The following is a 19571-nucleotide window of genomic DNA, read 5'->3' as shown; positions in this document are numbered from 1 at the left end:
TATAAATTCTTCATAAATCTTCATAAATTCACAGTATGACCACCTCTTCAGACACTACTACACCACTACAGGTAGGGTACACATGAGAAGGCAGATGAGAGTGTTAAGGTTTACCGCTGTTCAAATCAAAAGCACACAGTTTGAACTCTGAGGCCTCCCTCCGATTTTTCCAACTACAGTAACCTTTACCCTCCCTTATCCTGACCCTTGATCTTTGACAAGCCCCTCCTCAAACTTGCCTAAAGCACCAAAATTCCATGGGTCAGGTTGCAGCCTTTTGTCTCAAAATTCAGGTGCAACTGCAAATTACTTCCTTGAATGACCAAAGGGAAGGTCACAAAGTCAGCTTTTGACAAGAGGACTACAAAGTAACTATAGATGCATAAGGTTATATATACCTATATACATATATATATATATATATATATATATATATATATATATATATATATATATATATATAAAATGAAGTTAATATGGAATCTAGGGCTTGTTTGATAATGAGTATCTCATATTCAACACAATAAAAATCAGTGATTTGCCTCCATCTAAGCCCTAGAGTTAGTAAATCTTATGTAGGAACTTTAAAGAGCAGTACACCAACAAAAACAGGTAACACTTTACATTAATGTTCCCTTTGTCAAAGGTTTATAAAAGGGTTTGTTAATGACTAATCAGACATTTACAAATACATAATAAATCATTCATATTCAGTTATAGCAACATGAATAAAAAGGGCAACTTTCGTCTAATACTTACCAAATAGTGAGCATTTTAACTTACATGTTATAAATGCACAATAAATACACTTATCTACACTTATACACATTTTGCTACAGTCTGCTTTATGTTTACATTCATTATTGTAATGTCTTGACTCACCCGTGTTGTCACATTCCTTTTCATGTTGTTGACATTGACAAAAGATTGGTGCTACCTTACCTAAATAAATGAATAAATGCTTCATATGTGTCCACTTGACATAAAAGAAAATGTTCATATGTAACTAAACATGTAACTGAATAAGTGTTATTAAGCATTTGTAACGTGTAGTAAAATGGCTTAATATTTGGCAGGTATTACATGTAAGTCACCATTTTTATGGATGTTGTAATAATTGCATAATAATAATTTATAATGCATTTGTAAACAGCGTATTAATCATTAATGAACCCCTTTATAACCCTTAAAAAAGGGAGCATTAATGTTGTGTTACTCAAAAACAATAACTACCCAGTGTGCTAATTCGACTAGTTTCTCTTGCTGTTATCAAAGTCAACATGAAACACTGTTTGCAACCCATTTTAGCTCCATAATCTGACATCTTTCAGACAAAAATTCGATGTTTAACAAGAAAAGTGGGCACTACATACCAGAATGGAGACAGGACTTTGTAGGGGCAACATGATCACATAGGAAGTCGGCGTGTTGTTTCCGATATTTCCGGTACCCTAGTATCGGCCACATTATGCCGACTTACCGACAAGTGGCATCTCTTCTAAGACCTTTTTGCATCAGTGTGTTTACCTTTGTCTGTGGCATGACCGGAAGCGCATGGCAACTGGAAACGCATAGCGTCAGAAGCGTGGGAAACCCGGGTTCAGATCTCGCATTGAAACCAGGAAGTAATTAGGATAGCATAATCATTGACAAGAGTGATTCGGAAGTTGCATTTTCCCTCTAATATTACATTTTTATTCCACTGATGGTCAGGTTTATGTTTGGGGTTTGGGTTTGGAGGTACAGATTATAAAATATGCTTCCCTCTTCATTGTATTACAGACTGTACAGCTGAAAACAACTCGCTTTTGGTGCCCCTACATGGACATTTCACCCTGAAAATCGAGCTTGTACATGCCAATATGGCCAACAACAGTTACAGCCTTGGCCACTGGGGGCAGTGTTTTGCATTTCAGTAAGCACAGATAAATTTCGGCTAAAGAAAAGTCAACCTTCTGTTTTCAATTTCACTGTGAGATCAGTCTGGTAGGGGAGGGGTTGAAAAGTGAGAGGGATTTGTGACGTCAGCAAAAAAGGGAAGTCGTTTCAGAGGCTGAGCAAATATATTTTGATGTGAGATTACAAAGACATTTTTTTATTTATATGGAATAATGTATTCTAATGAATAATGCTAGGAACATATATTAAAGTAAATATGCTGACTTCATGTTGACTTTAAAATGTCCCTTTGCTATTACTAAAAATTAAGAACAGCAGTAAAAACTGCAACATTTTTTAAATAACCTGTAAGAAAGAAAGGAAAAAGAAAAGAGAGAAAGACTGTAACCAATTGCACCACATGAAAGAAAATGTATGTATTGAGGAACATGTCGGCTCTTTTTTCTTCTTCTCATCTCTGGTTATTCAACGGCTTTCCTTCATCAAAGAGCGCACTAAAAACCAGCAGGCAATCGTTGGAATTGTTCCAGTATCCATGGAAACAAATCTAGCTCGTGGGCAGTCTGTGGGTCTACGAGAAGGGGAAAAAATGACAGGAAATGACATAACAAAGACTTTCTCCTCTCCAATTTTCCAGTTGCAGGGTATGAGTAATGCTTGGACAAGAAGCCCACTTTTTCTTAAAAAAAAAAACGTCTACTTGCTACTTGTCTGGATTTGTGCAGCAGACACATTGTGGGTTTCCAGCAGCAGACGGCTGTTTCGATGTGATACATATGGTCTTCATTTCTCCAATGAAAGAGCCTCTATGTGCATGTGTTCCACTGAGTTTACGTCCAAGCGCAAATAAGGGCTTTTGAAATTAAATTAATTTTCAGTCAGATCCTGTATGTCTCCACCCTTTCTGATGAACTGCCAAACTCCAAACCAGTCTGAACACAAGCAGACCTTACAGACCTACTCAGATTAAAGGAATAGTTAATCCAAATATTAAAATTCTGTTTGTATTTAACCACACTCATGTCGTTCCAAACTCGTATGCTGTTCTGTGTAACACAAAAGAAGTTTTTAAAGAATCATTATGCAGCTCTTTTCCATAATATCACAGTTCCAAGTGGCCATGGCTGTTAAGCTCCGAAATTGATTAAAAAACTAGTCCTGTCATTTAACGCATTAATTTAGTTCAATTAATTATCAAAAAAATATGCACAAAAAATGTACGCAATTAATCATGCCTCTTGACTCATAAGCAAATTCTGTAATTAAAGTAAGTATTTTCCTTCCATTGAAGCAATTCTACATGTTTCAAGAACATGTAATTCTGTGTCGTAATGAGCCGCGTTTGTAGGGGCAGTTAGCGCCCCTCAAGCAGCACAGCCACAGAATGAGAACTGGTCACACTGGACGTGTTTTTGACAGCTAGACAAAGCTAAATAAAAGGATCTCGAGATGAGATTTTTAAAGTTTCAACTACTTTTACCTTGACACAGCATCCTAAAAATGCAGCGTTTATGGCACTGAAAACCAGCATCCAAATCATATGTACAAAGGCCGACAATTAGATGGAACGCAAGGATGCATCCTTTGAGAACAGGGCAAATTGACGAACTCAGTTGCAAAATGTATTGCTGTCAACTGTAGGCTTATGTTTAAAGACATCCGAATAAAACAAACAATAGGCCAAAATTTATGTATAATTGATTATACAATTCTATTGTATAATCAGTGCATTACTCATTTGCCATAATAATTAAATATATTTTATATCTGAATATCTATGTATATATATATATATATATATATATATATATATTACACACTGTACAGTATACTACAATAATATAATTATATTTATAATTATTTTAATTATTATGTATTATTTCTGTTGAATTATTTTAATTTGGGGGACTTTCTCAGGAAATACTGATATGCAATTAATAGAAATTTATTGGATTAATTAACTGTCATGTTATAACTTCAGTTTAACTTTTTAATTGATTGACAGCCCTATAACAAAACATTATAAAAGAACCATTAAAGTAGTCTATACAACTCATGCGATATATTCCAAGTCTTTTAAAGCCATAGGATAGCTTTGTGTGAAAGAAAGACCAAAAATGCATTAATTCAAAGATAACTTTGAAGACTTTTGATGGTTTGTGCATGTGTTTGCCAACTTAAATCTCAGTCTCTCAATTACTTTTTTCAGCTTCTCATTTAAATTGACGTCAAATGTTTAGATCCCTGGTCTAGTCCAGCATAATACACCATCTGATAAAACAAAGACTACAGCTGAACCCTCAGAGAGCAAGCCATAGACCCATACCATCTGTGACCACCAAGAGGGCTTTGTTATCACAGTATGACAGATCTGATGGGTTCAGATGGAGGAGGGGCTTTATCTTTATCTCTGTGCATGCAAAAGATAAAACATCAAAGTTCCACTTCTGTGGACATTTTAAATTTAGCATGTCTGAAGAACTCAGCTTCATCCTGTATTGAGGAAATTAGTTTTGTTTACAAGAGTAGCCTACATCTTATGTGAGACTTTCCCCTTTTTATGGACTTACAGACAGAAAGCAAGGTTTGACTCATTTAACCCCTTGAAAGAGGGAACTAAACGTTGTTAACTGCAACAGTATAGTATGTTCCTTGTGCAACAGGTAGGCTATGTTCCCTCCAACAGACAAGCTGAATCACTGTGTGGCTTATCTCTTATGCCATAAATCAGTTGGTTATTTGTGCCGAGATGTTCCACATAGCTGTGTTAGCATCTTAGTATGACTTCTCATTATGAATGAAACAGCTGCCTGGTTTGTCTGGTGCATCTGGCACATAATGGCATCTGAATACAACATGCTAATGAAACCATGGCTGTAAACAAAGCCTCCTAAGAAGCTTTAGTTCATTTATGCGAGCTTGGAGGCAGGTCACCAACCACACAAAACAGCTATCAGGAGATATAGAGATTAGGTCAAATGAAAGTTTAAAGCAAACAGAAAAAGACTTGAACAATTTCAAAACAGAAAATAGTGGTGATCAAAAAAAAATAAATAAATAAATAAAAAAAAAGAGCAATCTATAAACCAATTATTTTGCCTTTTTTTCTTCTTATAAAATAGACAAAAGAAAACACAAAAGATTTCATCTAAATATGGTGGTGAGGTGAAAAGGAAAAATACTAATTGTGTAAAAACTGAATGTACATATTTAGGGTTCCCACACTTTTTGACCAATGAATGTCCATGCATATTAAACATTTTACAGCACGGCATTACTAGAAAAATGCGTATTCGTTGTCCTTGACTTTAATGTTTTATTAGTACAAATAAAAAAATATATATTTCGATCTGCATATTAATGAACTATATCTAAAATATTCATGAAACATATATGAATATTAATGCAGTTGTTGTAAAAGATCTTAATTGTTAACAGTACTAGAGCAAATTTTTCTTCCTCCCTAAAATAAGGATTGAAGACAAAGTATGACGTCTTAGAATGTAGACTGATGTCACCAGAATCGCTTGGAAAAATCGTGACCACTTCAACACATGTAAATGTAAATGTAATGTAACACATAACATTACTTTTTAACGACCGGGCAAAAGGTAAAACCAAATTTTCCACCAATAGAAAAGGAAGGGCGCATTAAAAGTGGGACGGGCGAAGGGGCGGGACTTCGAGGGACTATTGACAGTGCCTTCACCAATCAGCTCTACGGAAGGACTGACGTTATTATGCGCCTGTCCAATCAGGTGTCTGTGAGGTTGCCGCTGAGCTCAACGCGCATTTCAGTTCTCAGGTTCAGGCAGATTTGATTCACTCTTCCTCCTGACGTCCGACCGTCTCCTACCTCATCCCACCTCTCTCCGGGCAATTTTCTTTAGAATATCTCTATAAACCACCATGGCTGATACCGCAGTTGATACGACCACCGCCCCCGAAATCACCGCAAAGGTAAGTTTGACTGAAAATGATATTTTTATTCGAAGAAATTGCGTGTCTTCTGGAATTAAATCGAGGAAAAAAAAGCGACCAGTCAATTAGAAATGATATCAAGGGTAAAGCGTATATATTTTTGATGCATGTACGAGTAAAATAGCGTAAGAAAATGTTAAAATACGCTTTTTTTAAACTCGGGCAATTGTAGGAAAAACAGTTTTGAACACGAAAGTTTCCGTCAGAAAAATAAAATATTTAAAAAAAAAAAAAAACCCTTAAGACTAAATTTGACATTTGTTTCCACAATTGTTAAGCAAATGGTCTCAGAGAGGGGAGTGAAAAAGAAAAACATTTGCCGGTTTTGTTTTTTTTTTCTTAAGTCCTTTTTTTGTGTGTATATAAAGTCAGACTCTTGATCTTCGCCTCATGAATAGGCGGGAATATCGCCGCCTCGTGCTGTAAAGTGTTCGCGCCTCCCGCCCCCTCGGTCTCTCCTCCGAGCACGTTGTCTCTGAGCGCGCTCGCGCGTTCTCCCTCCTTTTGTTTCCATCTCGAAGCATGAGCGCGCATGCGCGTGCACGATCCTTCCAGCGAAAGAAAAGGGGCGACGGGCAAGGAGGCGCGAAATAACCTCAAGTGACCTCGACGTGTGTGCCCGAACAATAGATTTAATTCACGAACGAGTGAATGTGAATTGACGGGACCAGCGGTGAATATACATGTTTTATATCGCTACATAAATAAAATAAAACATGTAATGTATGTAACAAAATATTTAAGATTTGTTAAATGTAAAAGTGTACGAATTAATAGACAAAAGTAACCTTTAGTTTGTTTATAGAGCCAACCTGACCTAAATAGTTGGTTTTCACAGCACTACATCTGCCCCTGGTGTTGGTTTTCCATTTAATTTATTTTAATAGGCCGTGAGCCAGCTGGTGTGTGTGGTCTGTGGTTCATCTGTGTGTGGGTGGGTGGGGAATAAATTCAAGGAAACAAACTTTACCCTTTACTAACATGGAAAAAGCTATAGTGGAACCATCTGTGTGCAATAAGCCCACACTGCATTGTTTTTTAAGTCAGAGGGGGTGTATTTATTAACAGATGAACTTTTGCTTCTTTGCAGGAACTGAAAGAAAAGAAAGAGGTAGTTGAAGAGACAGAGGAGGCTGCGAAGGAAAACGGCAGCGAAGAAGCACCTGCCAATGGAAATGGAACAGTGAGCAAGCTTTAAGTATTTCCCAGCAGGCCTTGTGTCTTTTGTCCCCGAGTACCAGCTCCTCGCGCAGGTTTTGGAGGGCCCCCTCCCCCTCATTCAACGCGCTGCTTTTGTTTAGGGTTTGAAAGCTGACACAGATGTAACTTACATTAAGACAGCATTGAGGAGGCACATTCGGATACATTTCTTACAATCCAGGCCGCACATGGCCCTGAAAGTGACGTTAACAAAACTGTCTCCCATTAACTTTGGGAATTTACGTAATGACACTTAATAACTAAACTGACTTGAAATATTAATAAATCCTAAACTCATCTAGTGACTACACAGATTTGGTATCAGTGAACTGTTTCACTAATAGAATTTTCTCTGTAGACTAATGGTGCTGCACATGAAGAAGAAACCCATGATGATGAAGAGGGTGGAAAGGACGAGGAGGGTGAGTTTAATGTTGACTCGCTGGCCTTTTTTTGTTATTGCATAGTATTTCATTAAGGGGTCTTTACTGAAAAATATTTTCAGCTTGTTCAACAGCAGGAGAGGAAAAGGAGGAGGAGGAGGAGAATGGTGCTGAGGAAGAGGCAAATGAACATCCTGTAAAACGTCCAGCAGAAGAGGAGGTGGGTTTGAGATTCAGGTTTAAGTTCTAAAATAATAATAATAATTCCTTACATTTAAATAGCACTTTTCTAGGCACTCAAAGTGCTTTACATAGTATAGGGGGAATGTCCTCACCCACCAGCAGTGTGCAGCATCCACCTGGATGATGCGATGGCAACCATAGTGCGTCAGTACGCTCACCACACACCAGCTATTGGTGGAGAGGAAAGAGTAGAGTGATGTAGTCAATTCAGGGATGGGGATTATTAGGAGGCCATGATAGATAAGGGCCAATGTGTGGAATTTGGCCAGGATACCAGGGTTACTCCCCTACTCTTTTCAAGAAGTGTCCTGGAATTTTTAATGACCACAGAGAGTCAGGACCTTGGTTCTACGTCTCATCCGAAAGACGGTGCTTTATTTATTTATTTTTTACAGTATGGTGTCCCCATCACTATACTGGGGCATTGGGACCCACACAGCACCCCCTGCTGGCCTCCCTAATACCTCTTCCAGCAGCAACCTTAGTTTTCCCCAGGAGGTCTCCCATCCAGGTACTGACCAGGCTCAACCCTGCTTAGCTTTAGTGGAAAATAATGTTTTAATCTTTAAAAACCAAGTTTATTATCGTATATTAAAATTACATCGAAACTGTGATTCAAAAACAGTTTCATTAAATAAAATAAAGTAGATTAACTGAAAACTAAACAAAAGCAAAAAAAATAAAAATATGTATAACACGTATTGGAAAGTTGTTTTTGTAATATGCATGGTCATGGGAAACCTGAAAATGTCAGGGAGTATTACAGTGGGGATTTCAAGGCCTAGAAAATCATTGAAATTGGTTAAATATTAAAAAGTTGCCCAAATTTCAATTGTGAATATAATATTTTGTAGTTATGCACTGATCTAAAATATTCCATTGGCTAGAAATTGCTGTTTGTGAGTGTAATCACTTTAAATGATTTTTAAAAATCCTTATCCAGTAAGCCAAACAACTGAGAAAATAGTGAAAAAGTCATAAAAATATATACATTAGTTGGTAAAAAAACATTTGTGGGGACCCTGAATATAGAATGTGATGCAGGCTGACAATGATTGCATTAAAAATGCAAATGGTGTCATGCAAAATTTATTTTTGATGTAAATAATTCTGGAAATGTTCTGGTGAATACTTAACTGATTAATGATTAAAATATATATGCAAATTAATTAGAAAAGTGCATGCAATAAGTCCTAAATGTACTAAATAAGAGTAATTTGAAGGAAAGTAGTATTAAATTATTACTGAATTTGAAAAAGCAAAACAAATAACCATGTTACTGACACAAACACAACAATTTCCGGCATCTTTCCCTCGTCTGATCTTTGCTCTTTCCTTTAGGAGGCAGTCGAAACAAAGAAACAGAAGACAGAGGAGAACGGTGACTCCACAGAGGCTGAAGTCAAAGCTTAAGAGTTCTCACTGCTCTTCAGTTGCTCGGTCTGACCTAGTAGAGTTTGTGCTTTCCTGTATATTTCAGATATTATCCTGCCATTACAAGACCTTTATATTGCACTGAGGCCCGTAACATCATGACCCCGTCCCCTTTTGGAAGATCTTATTTATTGGTGCAGGACCAAATGTTTTAGGACCCTGTATTAGAAGAAACGTTGAAAAGTTTATTTGAAGCACAAGTCTTAACAAGCACACATTCTACTCTGTTATTTGACCAGCTCATGTACACGCAAGCAACTGAAAGTCTAAAGTTTTGTTATTTTCATGGGTGACATTTCTTATCCACTAAAGACCAAAGATAAGTTTTAAGCAGGGGCTAATAGACAATGTTTCACCTGATTGTGCTGCTAGTATTGAATCCCTCGCTTAGGCAGATCAGTTAACAGAACAGATGGTTCATATGAATGAGGGTTTCCTTTTTCTGACTAACATGCTCATTAACCCCTTTTTAAATCGTTTTGGTCTTTTGTTCCACATGCATTGAAAAGGATTGTATCGTTCTATCCTGATGTACAGTTTTGGGGTTTTTTTGTTTTATCATTGTGTTTTATATGGGAAGTGCAGAATGATAATCTATAACAGAACCGTATGCTAGTACTGGTGTTCTTACAGTCCTTAAAGCAAATTCTTTTTTTCTTTTTTTTTATAAATGTGTTTTGGTTGCTTTTTGACCACTGCTTTGTATAGTTTGGTTCAGGATTATAAATAAAACCAGTCTTGTCTTTTTAAGCGAGTGTCATGCGTTTGTTTTTACACATTCCATTGTGGGTTGTAAAAATGTTTTGGAGCTGCTTGAAACAAGATTGAACATGTGCATAGTCTGTAATGTGAAACCCCACCACCCCCATTTCCTTTCAAATACAGAGGTATTTGTGAGGAGTGACCTCAAAACTAACTAAAAGTAGCTTTTCTCAGATAAAAAAAAAGTCCGGCTGTATTTAGAATCAAATTGTGATGTTACTGTGCCTCCTGGTGGCTTAATCCATATAAAGGTTGCTGTTCAAGAACAGACAAAACCATGGTCCTGTGACAATTTAATTCTTAAGAGTATTTTCCTGTATGATGCAACTTATTTACATAATTTTTTCATATCTGTCCATGCTCATGTAGATCACACAGGAAAATGAGTTTGTCTAATTCAGTTCTTTATTTGTTAGAGCTCTACCTGGTGAACGAGTGTTTAAAAGTTTGATGGTTTGTGCCGCATGTATTGCAAAGCTTAAAACATCACCCCATAGAGGTGTGCAGACAAACAAAACATACAAATAAATAAACAAAAAATATGCTTGGCAATACAGGTGCACAATTCTGAGGGCTCTGATGGAGAGTCCGTATTTGTTGTCCAGATTTGTTGCTTGTTGCCAAGCCATACGTTTGACTTGTTCTTCCGCACTGGACGTCTGTTTTCCATATTGCGGTCACTCATACCCCCGCCTCTACGTCCACAATGCCTGATAATGACAAGAACGACATTGCAACTATCATGCCAGACCACAGAGAAGCAGGCGTGAGAGCATGCGTTCCATGACATGGCTCAGTAAAGGGGAATCATAAATTAGTTTTTCTTAAAAATATGTAATTGGAGCGTCCACCAGTGTCGAGCCATGTTACAGTATGGCAAACATGCGAAAGATAATATTTTTATCTGTGAAGTGTGTGCATGTGTACACCGATCAGCCACAACATTAAAACCACCTGCATAATATTGTGTAGGTCCACCATGTGCCGCCAAAACAGGGCCAACCCGCATCTCAGAATAGCATTCTGAGATGATATTCTTCTCACTACAATTGTACAGAGCGGTTATCTGAGTTACCGTAGACTTTGTCAGTTTGAACCAGTCTGGCCATTCTTTGTTGACCTCTCTCATCAACAAGGCGTTTCCATCCGCAGAAATGCCGCTCACTGGATGTTTTTTGTTTTTGGCACCTTTCTGAATAAATTCTAGAGACTGTTGTGTGTGAAAATCCCAGGAGATCAGCAGTTACAGAAATACTCAAACCAGCCCGTCTGGCACCAACAATCATGCCACGCTCCAAATCACTGAGATCACAATTTTCCCCATTCTGATGGTTGATGTGAACATTAACTGAAGCTCCTGACCCATATCTGCATGATTTTATGCACTGCTGCCACACGATTGGCTGATTAGATAATCGCATGGATGATTGTTGGTGCCAGACCGGCTGGTTTAAGTATTTTTGTAACTGCTGATCTCCTGGGATTTTCACACACAACAGTCTCTAGAATTTACTCAGAATGGTGCCAAAAACATCCAGTGAGCAGCAGTTCTGTGGACTGAAACGCCTTGATGAGAGAGGTCAACAGAGAATGGCCAAACTGGTTTGAACTGACAAAGTCTACGGTAACTCAGATAACCACTCTGTACAATTGTGGTGAGAAGAATATCATCTCAGAATGCTATTCTGAGATACAGGTTGGCGCTGTTTTGGCGGCACGTGGTGGACCTACACAATATTAGGCAGGTGGTTTTATTGTTGTGTCTGATCGGTGTATATTCCCAGTGTACTCAAATAATAGGCTCTAAAAAGTGTAAAAAAATAAATAAATATGCAAACCAAAGAACCTATAGACACACACATTCTCTGTTTACTGTTGTACAGTTTGAAACAGAGGCCTAAAGTAAGGCATTAATGTGATTTTACATGCAAACAATCTGACCGCTGATATCTTCTAACAGTTCATTCACATGTTTTATAGGAATACAGCATACATTTGCTCTGGATATGTGAGAGGGGTTTACTTTTATTAAAAGCAAGGAAATTTCACAATTAGCTGACCAAAAACATTTCCTCGGAGAGCTATAAACAGTTTTGGCTTTCTCCTTTATGAGGAATCAACAGTAAAAAAACACATTTCACATATGTACAAGCCAGATGATATTAGTCAGGCATCACAAGTACACATCGCTGTCTCTTACACAAGCTTGCTGTCATGCATGCTAACGTTAAGGGTTCAGTCTGAGTGGGATGCATAGTCGTAAAAACGCAGCGGTTTTACCCTCTCTCACATCTCCAGTAGTAGTACTGCGTAAGTGGGGTGTAAAGTGAGGAAGGTTTATCTGAAGCAAGCCGAAGGAGTCTGAACTGTTTGTTTGTGTGTGTACAGGGTCCAAAATTTACTTTTTGCCACATCTTCCAATGGCTGGCTAATCGAGAAAATTGTTTCATTTAAAGTATACAGTAGGATGCAAAAGTCTGAGTGAAATTTCTGTTTTGTTTTATTTTCTAATTTCATTAAAAAAATGTTCAAGTTGAATCGAAAAATGTAAATGCATTTCAGAAATCCTTAGTATCTGGTGTGTCTCCCTTTTTGTTTTAATGAAAGCATGCACTCAAACTCAAACCAAAGAGCATCTTTTTTTTAAAGGGATAGTTCACAGAAAAATTTTAATTCTCTCATTATTTACTCACCCTCATGCTAACCAAGATGTGTATGACTTTCTGTTTTCTGCAGAACACAAATGAAGATCTTTAGAATATATATCTCAGCTCTGTAGGTCCATACAATACAAGTGAATGGTGACCAGAACTCAGAAGCTCTAAAAACCTCATAAAGGCAGCATACTGTAAAAGTAATCCATACAACTCCAATGGTTAAGTCCATGTCTTTAGAAGCAATATGATAGGTGTAGGTGAGAAACAGATCAGTATTTAAGTCCTTTATATCAATAATAAAGTCCTTTTTACTGTAAATCTACACTTTCACTTCCATATTCTGGTGTGGGCTGGTCAAAGGTAGAGATTTATAGAAGAAAAAAAAAAGGACTTAAATATTGATCCGTTTCTCACCCATACCTATCATATCGCTTCAGATGGATTACTTTTATGCTGACTGAGTTTTTTAGAGCTTCTGAGTTCTGGTCACCATTCACTTGCATTGTATGGACCTACAGAAATGAGATATTCTTGTAAACAATATTTGTTTGTGTCCTGCAGTAGAAAGATAGTCATACACATGTGGGATGGCATGAGGGTGAGTAAATGATGAGAGAATTTTCATTTTTGGGTGAACTATAAGGAGTTAACATGGTAAATTTCACAGACTTGCTTACATTTGATTGGTGACCTACTGTTTTGTCTAAAACCATAAAACTGATTTAAATATCATGATTTACAGACAGTAGCGGTTCTAGCTTGTATGGCGCCCTGGGCGAAACACGTTTCAACACGCCCCCAAAGTTGTTGACTGGGGGAGGGGGTGGGGGGGTGGTCTGTGTGGGTGCCTCGTGCTGCCCCCCCCGCAAGATGCCGCCCTGGACAGCTGCCATGCCTAAATCCGCCACTGTTTACAGATGTAAATGGAAAAAAAAAAAAAAAAAGTACAAATTCTAGATTTTCAACATGGTTTCAGACTTTCGGACCCTATACTGTATGTACGGTATATATGTTTGTTTGTTGTTGTTTTTTACTTTTTTTTTCTCCTTCCCCTTTTATAGTTTTAATATGAATCTATTTCTTTCAAATCATACCTTTTACTAAGTTGGTGATGCTTCAGTAATGGCACATATTATGTTTTATCATCTTTTCCTTGTTAGTGCTGTTATCAGGTCTATTTAGCCTTATATGATGTTTGACATTTTCTGTAGTGCTTCAAAGTAGAAAATGATTATTTTAACTCAGGTTCTGTGGTCTGTACTGTGCTGTATAGACCAGTCAAGCCTGGTTAATGACGCTGTACAGATAGAAAGCGCATTTAGTGCTTAAAAAGTCTTAAGGGGGACTCCAAACACTACATCATCTTTTATTATCAAGTAAGAGCAGTCTTCATTTTAACTAACCAGTGCGATGTGCCCATTTAACCCAAAATCATGCAAGAAAAGACTCGGGGGTTCTGCCGGGTCCCCTGTCTCTCCAGGGCCCTTAGAATCGTCCTAATTTTCCCCCTGTTACTGCGCCCCTGCCAGTAAGACTCTCTGTAACAACAAAAATGTCATACTTTTGTTCAAATTTTCATTTTGGTAAAACATGTCTTCACATGGAATTCTTAATATTATGACAATAAAACAAAAAATACTTATAAACATATAATGGTAAATTTTCCACTTGCATAAAAGTTGTTAATCTGAATCTCACTGAGCATGTTTAAATGCATGACCACACACCGATGCTTAATAAGACGACAACGAATAAGGTCATGTCATTTCTTTCATTGGGGAAGGTCTTAAGCAAAAAATATTCGGCACGGGTACATTTTTGCCAAGTATCCTGATTTTGCGTTGCATGTAAACACCTTTACCAGCATTCTAACCGCCTAATCAATTGTGCGCAAGTGGTGTACGCATGACTGTTAACGTTTTGACGTCAAAAGCAAAGAATAATCTGATGATTTCAAATATAAAAGTGGTCTTCTTGCATTGTCTGATTTTTTTGTATTCATCAGCATATTTGTGTGCATGTAAACGCGCTTGTTGTCGGTTTATTTATAGCATTAAACTATCGTTTGTACATTGCAATAAAAGCATGCGCTATGTTTTTTACTCGACACCTGCAGATTTTGTTTTTGTGAATTTTGGACCCTTTCCGTACGTGTGTACAGCATGAGAGAACAGATCTAAATGTGCACCAGTAGTGGCTGGGTCTCACTCTGAGGAGACTCACCCTCGGGTGGTGGCAGCTGGTACACCACACACAGTGAGGAGTACAGGCAGCCCACAAATGACATCAGACTCGCAAAGTACATCACGCCCTGGGCCCCACCAACCAGCGATGTCAGTGGGCCCATCGCAACTGAAACCAGGATCTGTGCCAGGAAGTACTGGCAGCTGAGAAGGGAGATGTCCACCCCCATACCACGCCTGGTCCCATTCTCTGATGAGCCGCAGAACTGCAGAGGAACACATGGAAAATGCGAGTTTTTTTTTTTTTTTTGCAGATAACAACTTATATGTTGGCCTGCTTCTCAAACATAGCTAGCGTATGGCTTCAGCAAGCATGATGACAGAATTTTCATTTTCCCTTCCTCTCACCTGAGGGCTCTGGTAGTATTCACAGAGCAGAGAGTAAGGCAGCGTGCAGAGAGAAGAGAAGAGAACTCCGTAGGTAACACAAAGCGACAGCACCACATACAGGTTGGTGGAGAGCGTAGCCAGCCCTGTGCCCAAACCAAAGGCCAGATACGCAAAAAAATACAGAGAACGCAAAGAGAATCTCTCCTCCAGTTTCTCAAGAATGGCTGTGAGAAGGAAAAAGATGAAACAAATAAATGCTAATCTAGATTACTTTACATTCAAAGACAAACGGGACATCACTGTTTCAGCATGTGACTGACGTTTTGTTTAGAATGCAATTTTTTATCATGGACACATAAAAAATTGAGGTTTTCAATTGATCGGATTGGAAGTGTGAACTAAAGACTGAAACATGCTCTACACAAGTAGAGCGCAATTTATAATGCACAGCAGGTGCGCTTTGCATACTCAACGTTTCCACTAGGGGCGCTATAGTGGACATTCATGTCAACCACTGTCATGGCGAAGCAACAGTTTGAAGAGAATTTTGCTATGCAAGTAAGTTAAAGTCAATATATTTAAAGCAACTTACCTGAATAATAACTAGAGCTGTCAAAATTAAAACGCTAATGTATGTGATAACTTTTAATACGTTTAACGTTTAACCGATTTGACATTCGATTCTGACATTCTTTTCACCTCTGTGTGAGTTCTAAACACTGGTTGGAGTAGGGCAGAACCTTTGTGATGTGTCCCCCGTGGTGGGGGTAAAATGTCCTCTTAACGCAATTTATTGTACAAAACAAGCCCAGATGGAACTTGTGACAGAAATCAAGTACTTTGCGGCCTCTGTAAGGCACTTTTTAATTACCACAGGACCACGTCAGGTCATAACTATCAAGCAAACGCAAAATGAGATGTTGTCTGCAAGCGTTTTTCATGTGGGGTTCAAAGCGGCACTTGACGGTGGCGTGAAAGTGGCTTCACTATTGCTGAAGCAAAGCGGATAGCCACAGTCTGCCAATCGATCCTCTCATGTGGAAGATGAGAGTTTAAGAGGTTTAATGCGAATTGCAATGAATACGCAACCTATGGAAGGACTAGTACAGGGGTGCTCACACTTTCATGGCATGAGATCTACTTTTCATAATGCTATTACAGTAAGATTATCTACCATGCACAATTTAAATATACATTGTAGGCAGTGTTGTCATGATACCAACATTTCAGTAATCAGAACCAATTCCAGTGAAATTGACTGATTCTCGATGCAAAAACTAATACTGACTAATTTGTTAATTGGGTAAACATTGTTTCAAGTTCAAGTAATTATTCAAGACAAGGAAACAGTCATTAATAAAATAAGAACAAAGAAAGAAATTAAGAAAACAGTGTTTAACATTTCTAACAGTAGTATCTAGTATTCAAGTAAACATTCTTACATTCTCATGGATCACATGTCTTCACTGTATGATTATAATACATTCATATTTTATTTTAAAGCTACTAAAGTTATCCAGCCAAGAGCAATTAACTGTTTTCTTGTTATTGTTGTTAATATTAATGACACAGATACTGTAAGTCCTCATGCACAAAACACACACAAAAAGAAGCTGTCTGCCAGCCAGTGCGAGTTTTTGAAACCTAGGATGACAGGGGAAGAGTAATTTACATTCACAAGGAAAGCGATACTTGATTGGATGATTCAGTATTATTTAGCAGGAAAGCACTACCCGATTGGTTGGAAAAACTATAGACCTACCCCAATCTGGAAGAGATTTCCTCACAAATATGAATGAGTCTTCTCCTGCCATCCTACAATTTGGAAATCCACCCGTGTGGGAGCCGAAACAAGGAAATAAAAAGTGATATTAAGAATTCCTTTATTTGAGTAGTTTTTCTCTCTAATCCCTTTACCATTTGACCTGTTCATGAAATCGACCAGTGGTTGTCTTGTGACCAACCAGTCGATCGCGATCGACGTAATGAGCACCCCTGGACTAGTACTTTCACTTAGTTAACCTTTCACTTAAGCTTTGGGAAACATTTAATGTTACTTGAATTGGTGCTATTATAGTGCATTTCTATCTTTATACTGGGGAAGTCCGAACTTTATACTGTTTGGAAAATGTTAATAAGGCATTACTGTTGCATACTGTTTTTGTTTTCTTTTCAAAGAAGGATATAAAATGTATTTTGATAGGAAAAGAAGTATATAGAGGTAAATTTCAGCACTTTCAAACTCTGTGAATAATCACGCTTAACTATGAAACTATGCGATTAATCGACTTACGGTACTAATAACAACCCTAAAATTCTCTCATAATTAACTATTCAGACATTTATTGCACTTTTCAATATTCATTATTATTTTTTCTCACAATAAGTTTTGACATGGGTAGGGTGCATGTTGAGTCATGCAACAGACTGGTTTGGCCTTCCATGGACATGTTGATGACCCCTGATTCCAAGTCTTTGTGCATGTTAAAATCGTGAAATATTGGTCACACTTTTCTTACCTGAATAAAAAGCAGCACTGAATGCATAGATGCACATCCCCCAGCAGCCCATACTGACGCCAGCATTGTAGAGCTGGTACGCCTCAGAATCATGGGGTGCTTTTGGGTCTCCCCCAAACACCACTTCCCCCATAAAGTCAGTGTAGAAAAGAAGCATCCCTTCAAATGATAACCAGCCTGGAGGAGATGTGGAACAAACAGGTTAATTAGCAGCTGTGTCAAAACTGATAAAAACAACATATTTTGAGCTTTGGACACTCTCATAAACACTAGACTTTTACATTTAATTTACATTTACACGGTTGGCCAAATTTTGGGATGCCCCGGCTAATACACAATAGTTTGCGACCCTAATTGCAATGCCGATGCTAAGATGTGTTTTTATGCCGCGTTCCAGATGAAGTCAGAGGTGGGAATACCCCCGTTAAAATTTCCGACTTCAAAGCTGTTCCAAAATCAGTATATTTTTAGGCCACGTTATTCAGTTTTGTAAATTATGTCAAATAACACTTCTCGCTGCGGACGGGGCCGCACCCGACATCACAAATCGAATGTCTGACTTCGAGCACTGTTTTTTTTTTTCTGAGGTGGGAAAATTCAGAGTTGTCTGGAATGCACCATTAGTGTGTTGCTATGCTGGTTGTCCACATTGCTGATCACTCTGCGCACAGTATATTTAACGCATATTTCGTCATCAGTACAGTCTGCGCGGACTGTCTATGTGCGGCCCAGATTTTCTTGGCACGCGGACAGCACTCGTCTGTGCTCATCGTCGGCGCATGCGCCTGTCGTTGACTGTACTAAAAGAGTATCACGAAGCAGTCGAGTGCGCATACGTCGAACGCGTTCGTATTCGCTCGTGGTCAAAAGAGTATACTTTGAAAGGGAATGCTGCCGACCGGGCGCAATCCGTTCCGGAACGCAGAAAAAAACGATGTATACCCGGACCCTTAAGTTTTGGATGGCCGCTTTTTGCCCCAAATCAAAAGAGTCCACCCCCAAGAAAAATATTACTAGAAAAATAACACCTCTATTACAGTTAGCACCACTAAAAACTAGGGATGCACTGCTTAAATACCTGGATCATTACCGGCTCTGATACTGACGTTTTTAAATGAATCAGGAATCAGTCCGCTGAGCCCAATCCAGATCCGATACTGTGTGTTAGTCATGGTCGTTGCTGTCAAGCTTAACAAATGACATAAAAGAACAATAATTAAAGTAGTCCATATTACTTGTGCATTTTCTCAAAAGCCTCTTTAAGACAAACTAAGCTTTGTGAATTGCAAAAGCCTGCATTTAATAAGTAAATATGTATACAGTCTGCATGCGCAGTGCGCTTCACTGAATGAGCGCTGCTCTGTTGATACACACTCATAGCATGCACTGGGCTCGTGATGCACTGATGTTTTCAGCTCTCAGAGCGGCACACAATATGTGAGTGCTACACGCGAACAACATCCAAGATGTAGATGTGCAATAGTTCTGTTCGCTTTTAACATGCATCAAGAGCAGCACCGGATGAGCATTTCACCAGATTTTGAATAAGAAGCATATCAAACTACAGTGAACTAGGCTACATACACACAATCAAAGGACTTCCTGGAGTGTTCTGCCAAATTAAATGCCAGAGGGTTTTATACTGTAGTTAAGAAGGCACGAATATATATATTGAATATATATTACTTTTGTATGATAAAATTCTAAAAGTTAATAAATAATAGTACTATTACTACTACTACCACTACTACTACTAATAATAATAATTATTATTGTTTGTTTACAAATTACAGCAATATTTAAGTTGACAGGGATCAAAAAACTAATTGTGTGATTGAAAAATGAACTTAAATCCTATAAAAAATTTTTTATAAAAAAGAGATCTGAATCAATTTAAAGGGATAGTTCACCCAAAAATGA

General features: G+C 38.1%; 2 protein-coding genes across 11 annotated transcripts in view; one reads left to right on the top strand and one right to left on the bottom strand.

The window, feature by feature from the left end:
- Window positions 1–2368: 2368 nt before the first annotated feature.
- Window positions 2369–19571, bottom strand: part of LOC127427859 (proton-associated sugar transporter A-like) — a 28617-nt gene continuing 11414 nt past the window's right edge. For 4 of the 5 annotated variants that reach the window (XM_051675717.1, XM_051675719.1, XM_051675720.1 and 1 more), the window contains exons 7-10: window positions 17652–17828; window positions 15151–15356; window positions 14783–15008; window positions 2369–2470 (exon numbers count right to left, since the gene is read on the bottom strand). In XM_051675717.1, coding sequence (XP_051531677.1) covers window positions 2394–2470; window positions 14783–15008; window positions 15151–15356; window positions 17652–17828 — 686 coding nt within the window. In that variant the 3' untranslated portion in view covers window positions 2369–2393. Of the gene's footprint in view, window positions 2471–10025; window positions 10613–14782; window positions 15009–15150; window positions 15357–17651; window positions 17829–19571 lie in introns of those variants that run through there. The other variant, XM_051675722.1, reaches the window with a different exon arrangement.
- si:ch211-222l21.1 (prothymosin alpha) lies at window positions 5692–9890 on the top strand. 6 transcript variants are annotated; one of them, XR_007894999.1, is made up of 6 exons: window positions 5692–5859; window positions 6971–7063; window positions 7439–7502; window positions 7601–7683; window positions 8102–8217; window positions 9048–9890. XR_007894999.1 is itself a non-coding variant. In XM_051675883.1 (5 exons), the coding sequence occupies exons 1-5, from the start codon at window positions 5809–5811 to the stop codon at window positions 9117–9119; spliced, it is 363 nt and encodes a 120-aa protein (XP_051531843.1). In that variant the 5' UTR covers window positions 5692–5808; the 3' UTR covers window positions 9120–9890. The 6 variants fall into 6 exon arrangements, 3 of the variants coding, with proteins under 3 accessions (XP_051531843.1, XP_051531842.1, XP_051531841.1); XR_007894998.1 differs by having other exon boundaries at window positions 7598–7683; XR_007894997.1 differs by having other exon boundaries at window positions 7586–7683.

The sequence above is a fragment of the Myxocyprinus asiaticus genome, chromosome 37, assembly GCF_019703515.2.
Source record: "Myxocyprinus asiaticus isolate MX2 ecotype Aquarium Trade chromosome 37, UBuf_Myxa_2, whole genome shotgun sequence".
Lineage (NCBI taxonomy): Eukaryota > Metazoa > Chordata > Actinopteri > Cypriniformes > Catostomidae > Myxocyprinus > Myxocyprinus asiaticus.
The sequence above is the reverse complement of the archived record's forward strand: the minus strand, read 5'-3'. Positions and strand labels throughout refer to the sequence as shown.

What these genes read in the sequence shown, in the direction of transcription:
- si:ch211-222l21.1 (XM_051675881.1), top strand. Translation starts at nt 5,809, where the DNA reads ATGGCTGATACCGCAGTTGATACGACCACCGCCCCCGAAATCACCGCA. An exon ending in CTGCCAATGGAAATGGAACA is followed by an intron (nt 7,064 to 7,438) that starts GTGAGCAAGCTT and finishes TTTTCTCTGTAG; the next exon opens with ACTAATGGTGCTGCACATGA. An exon ending in AACGTCCAGCAGAAGAGGAG is followed by an intron (nt 7,684 to 9,047) that starts GTGGGTTTGAGA and finishes TCTTTCCTTTAG; the next exon opens with GAGGCAGTCGAAACAAAGAA.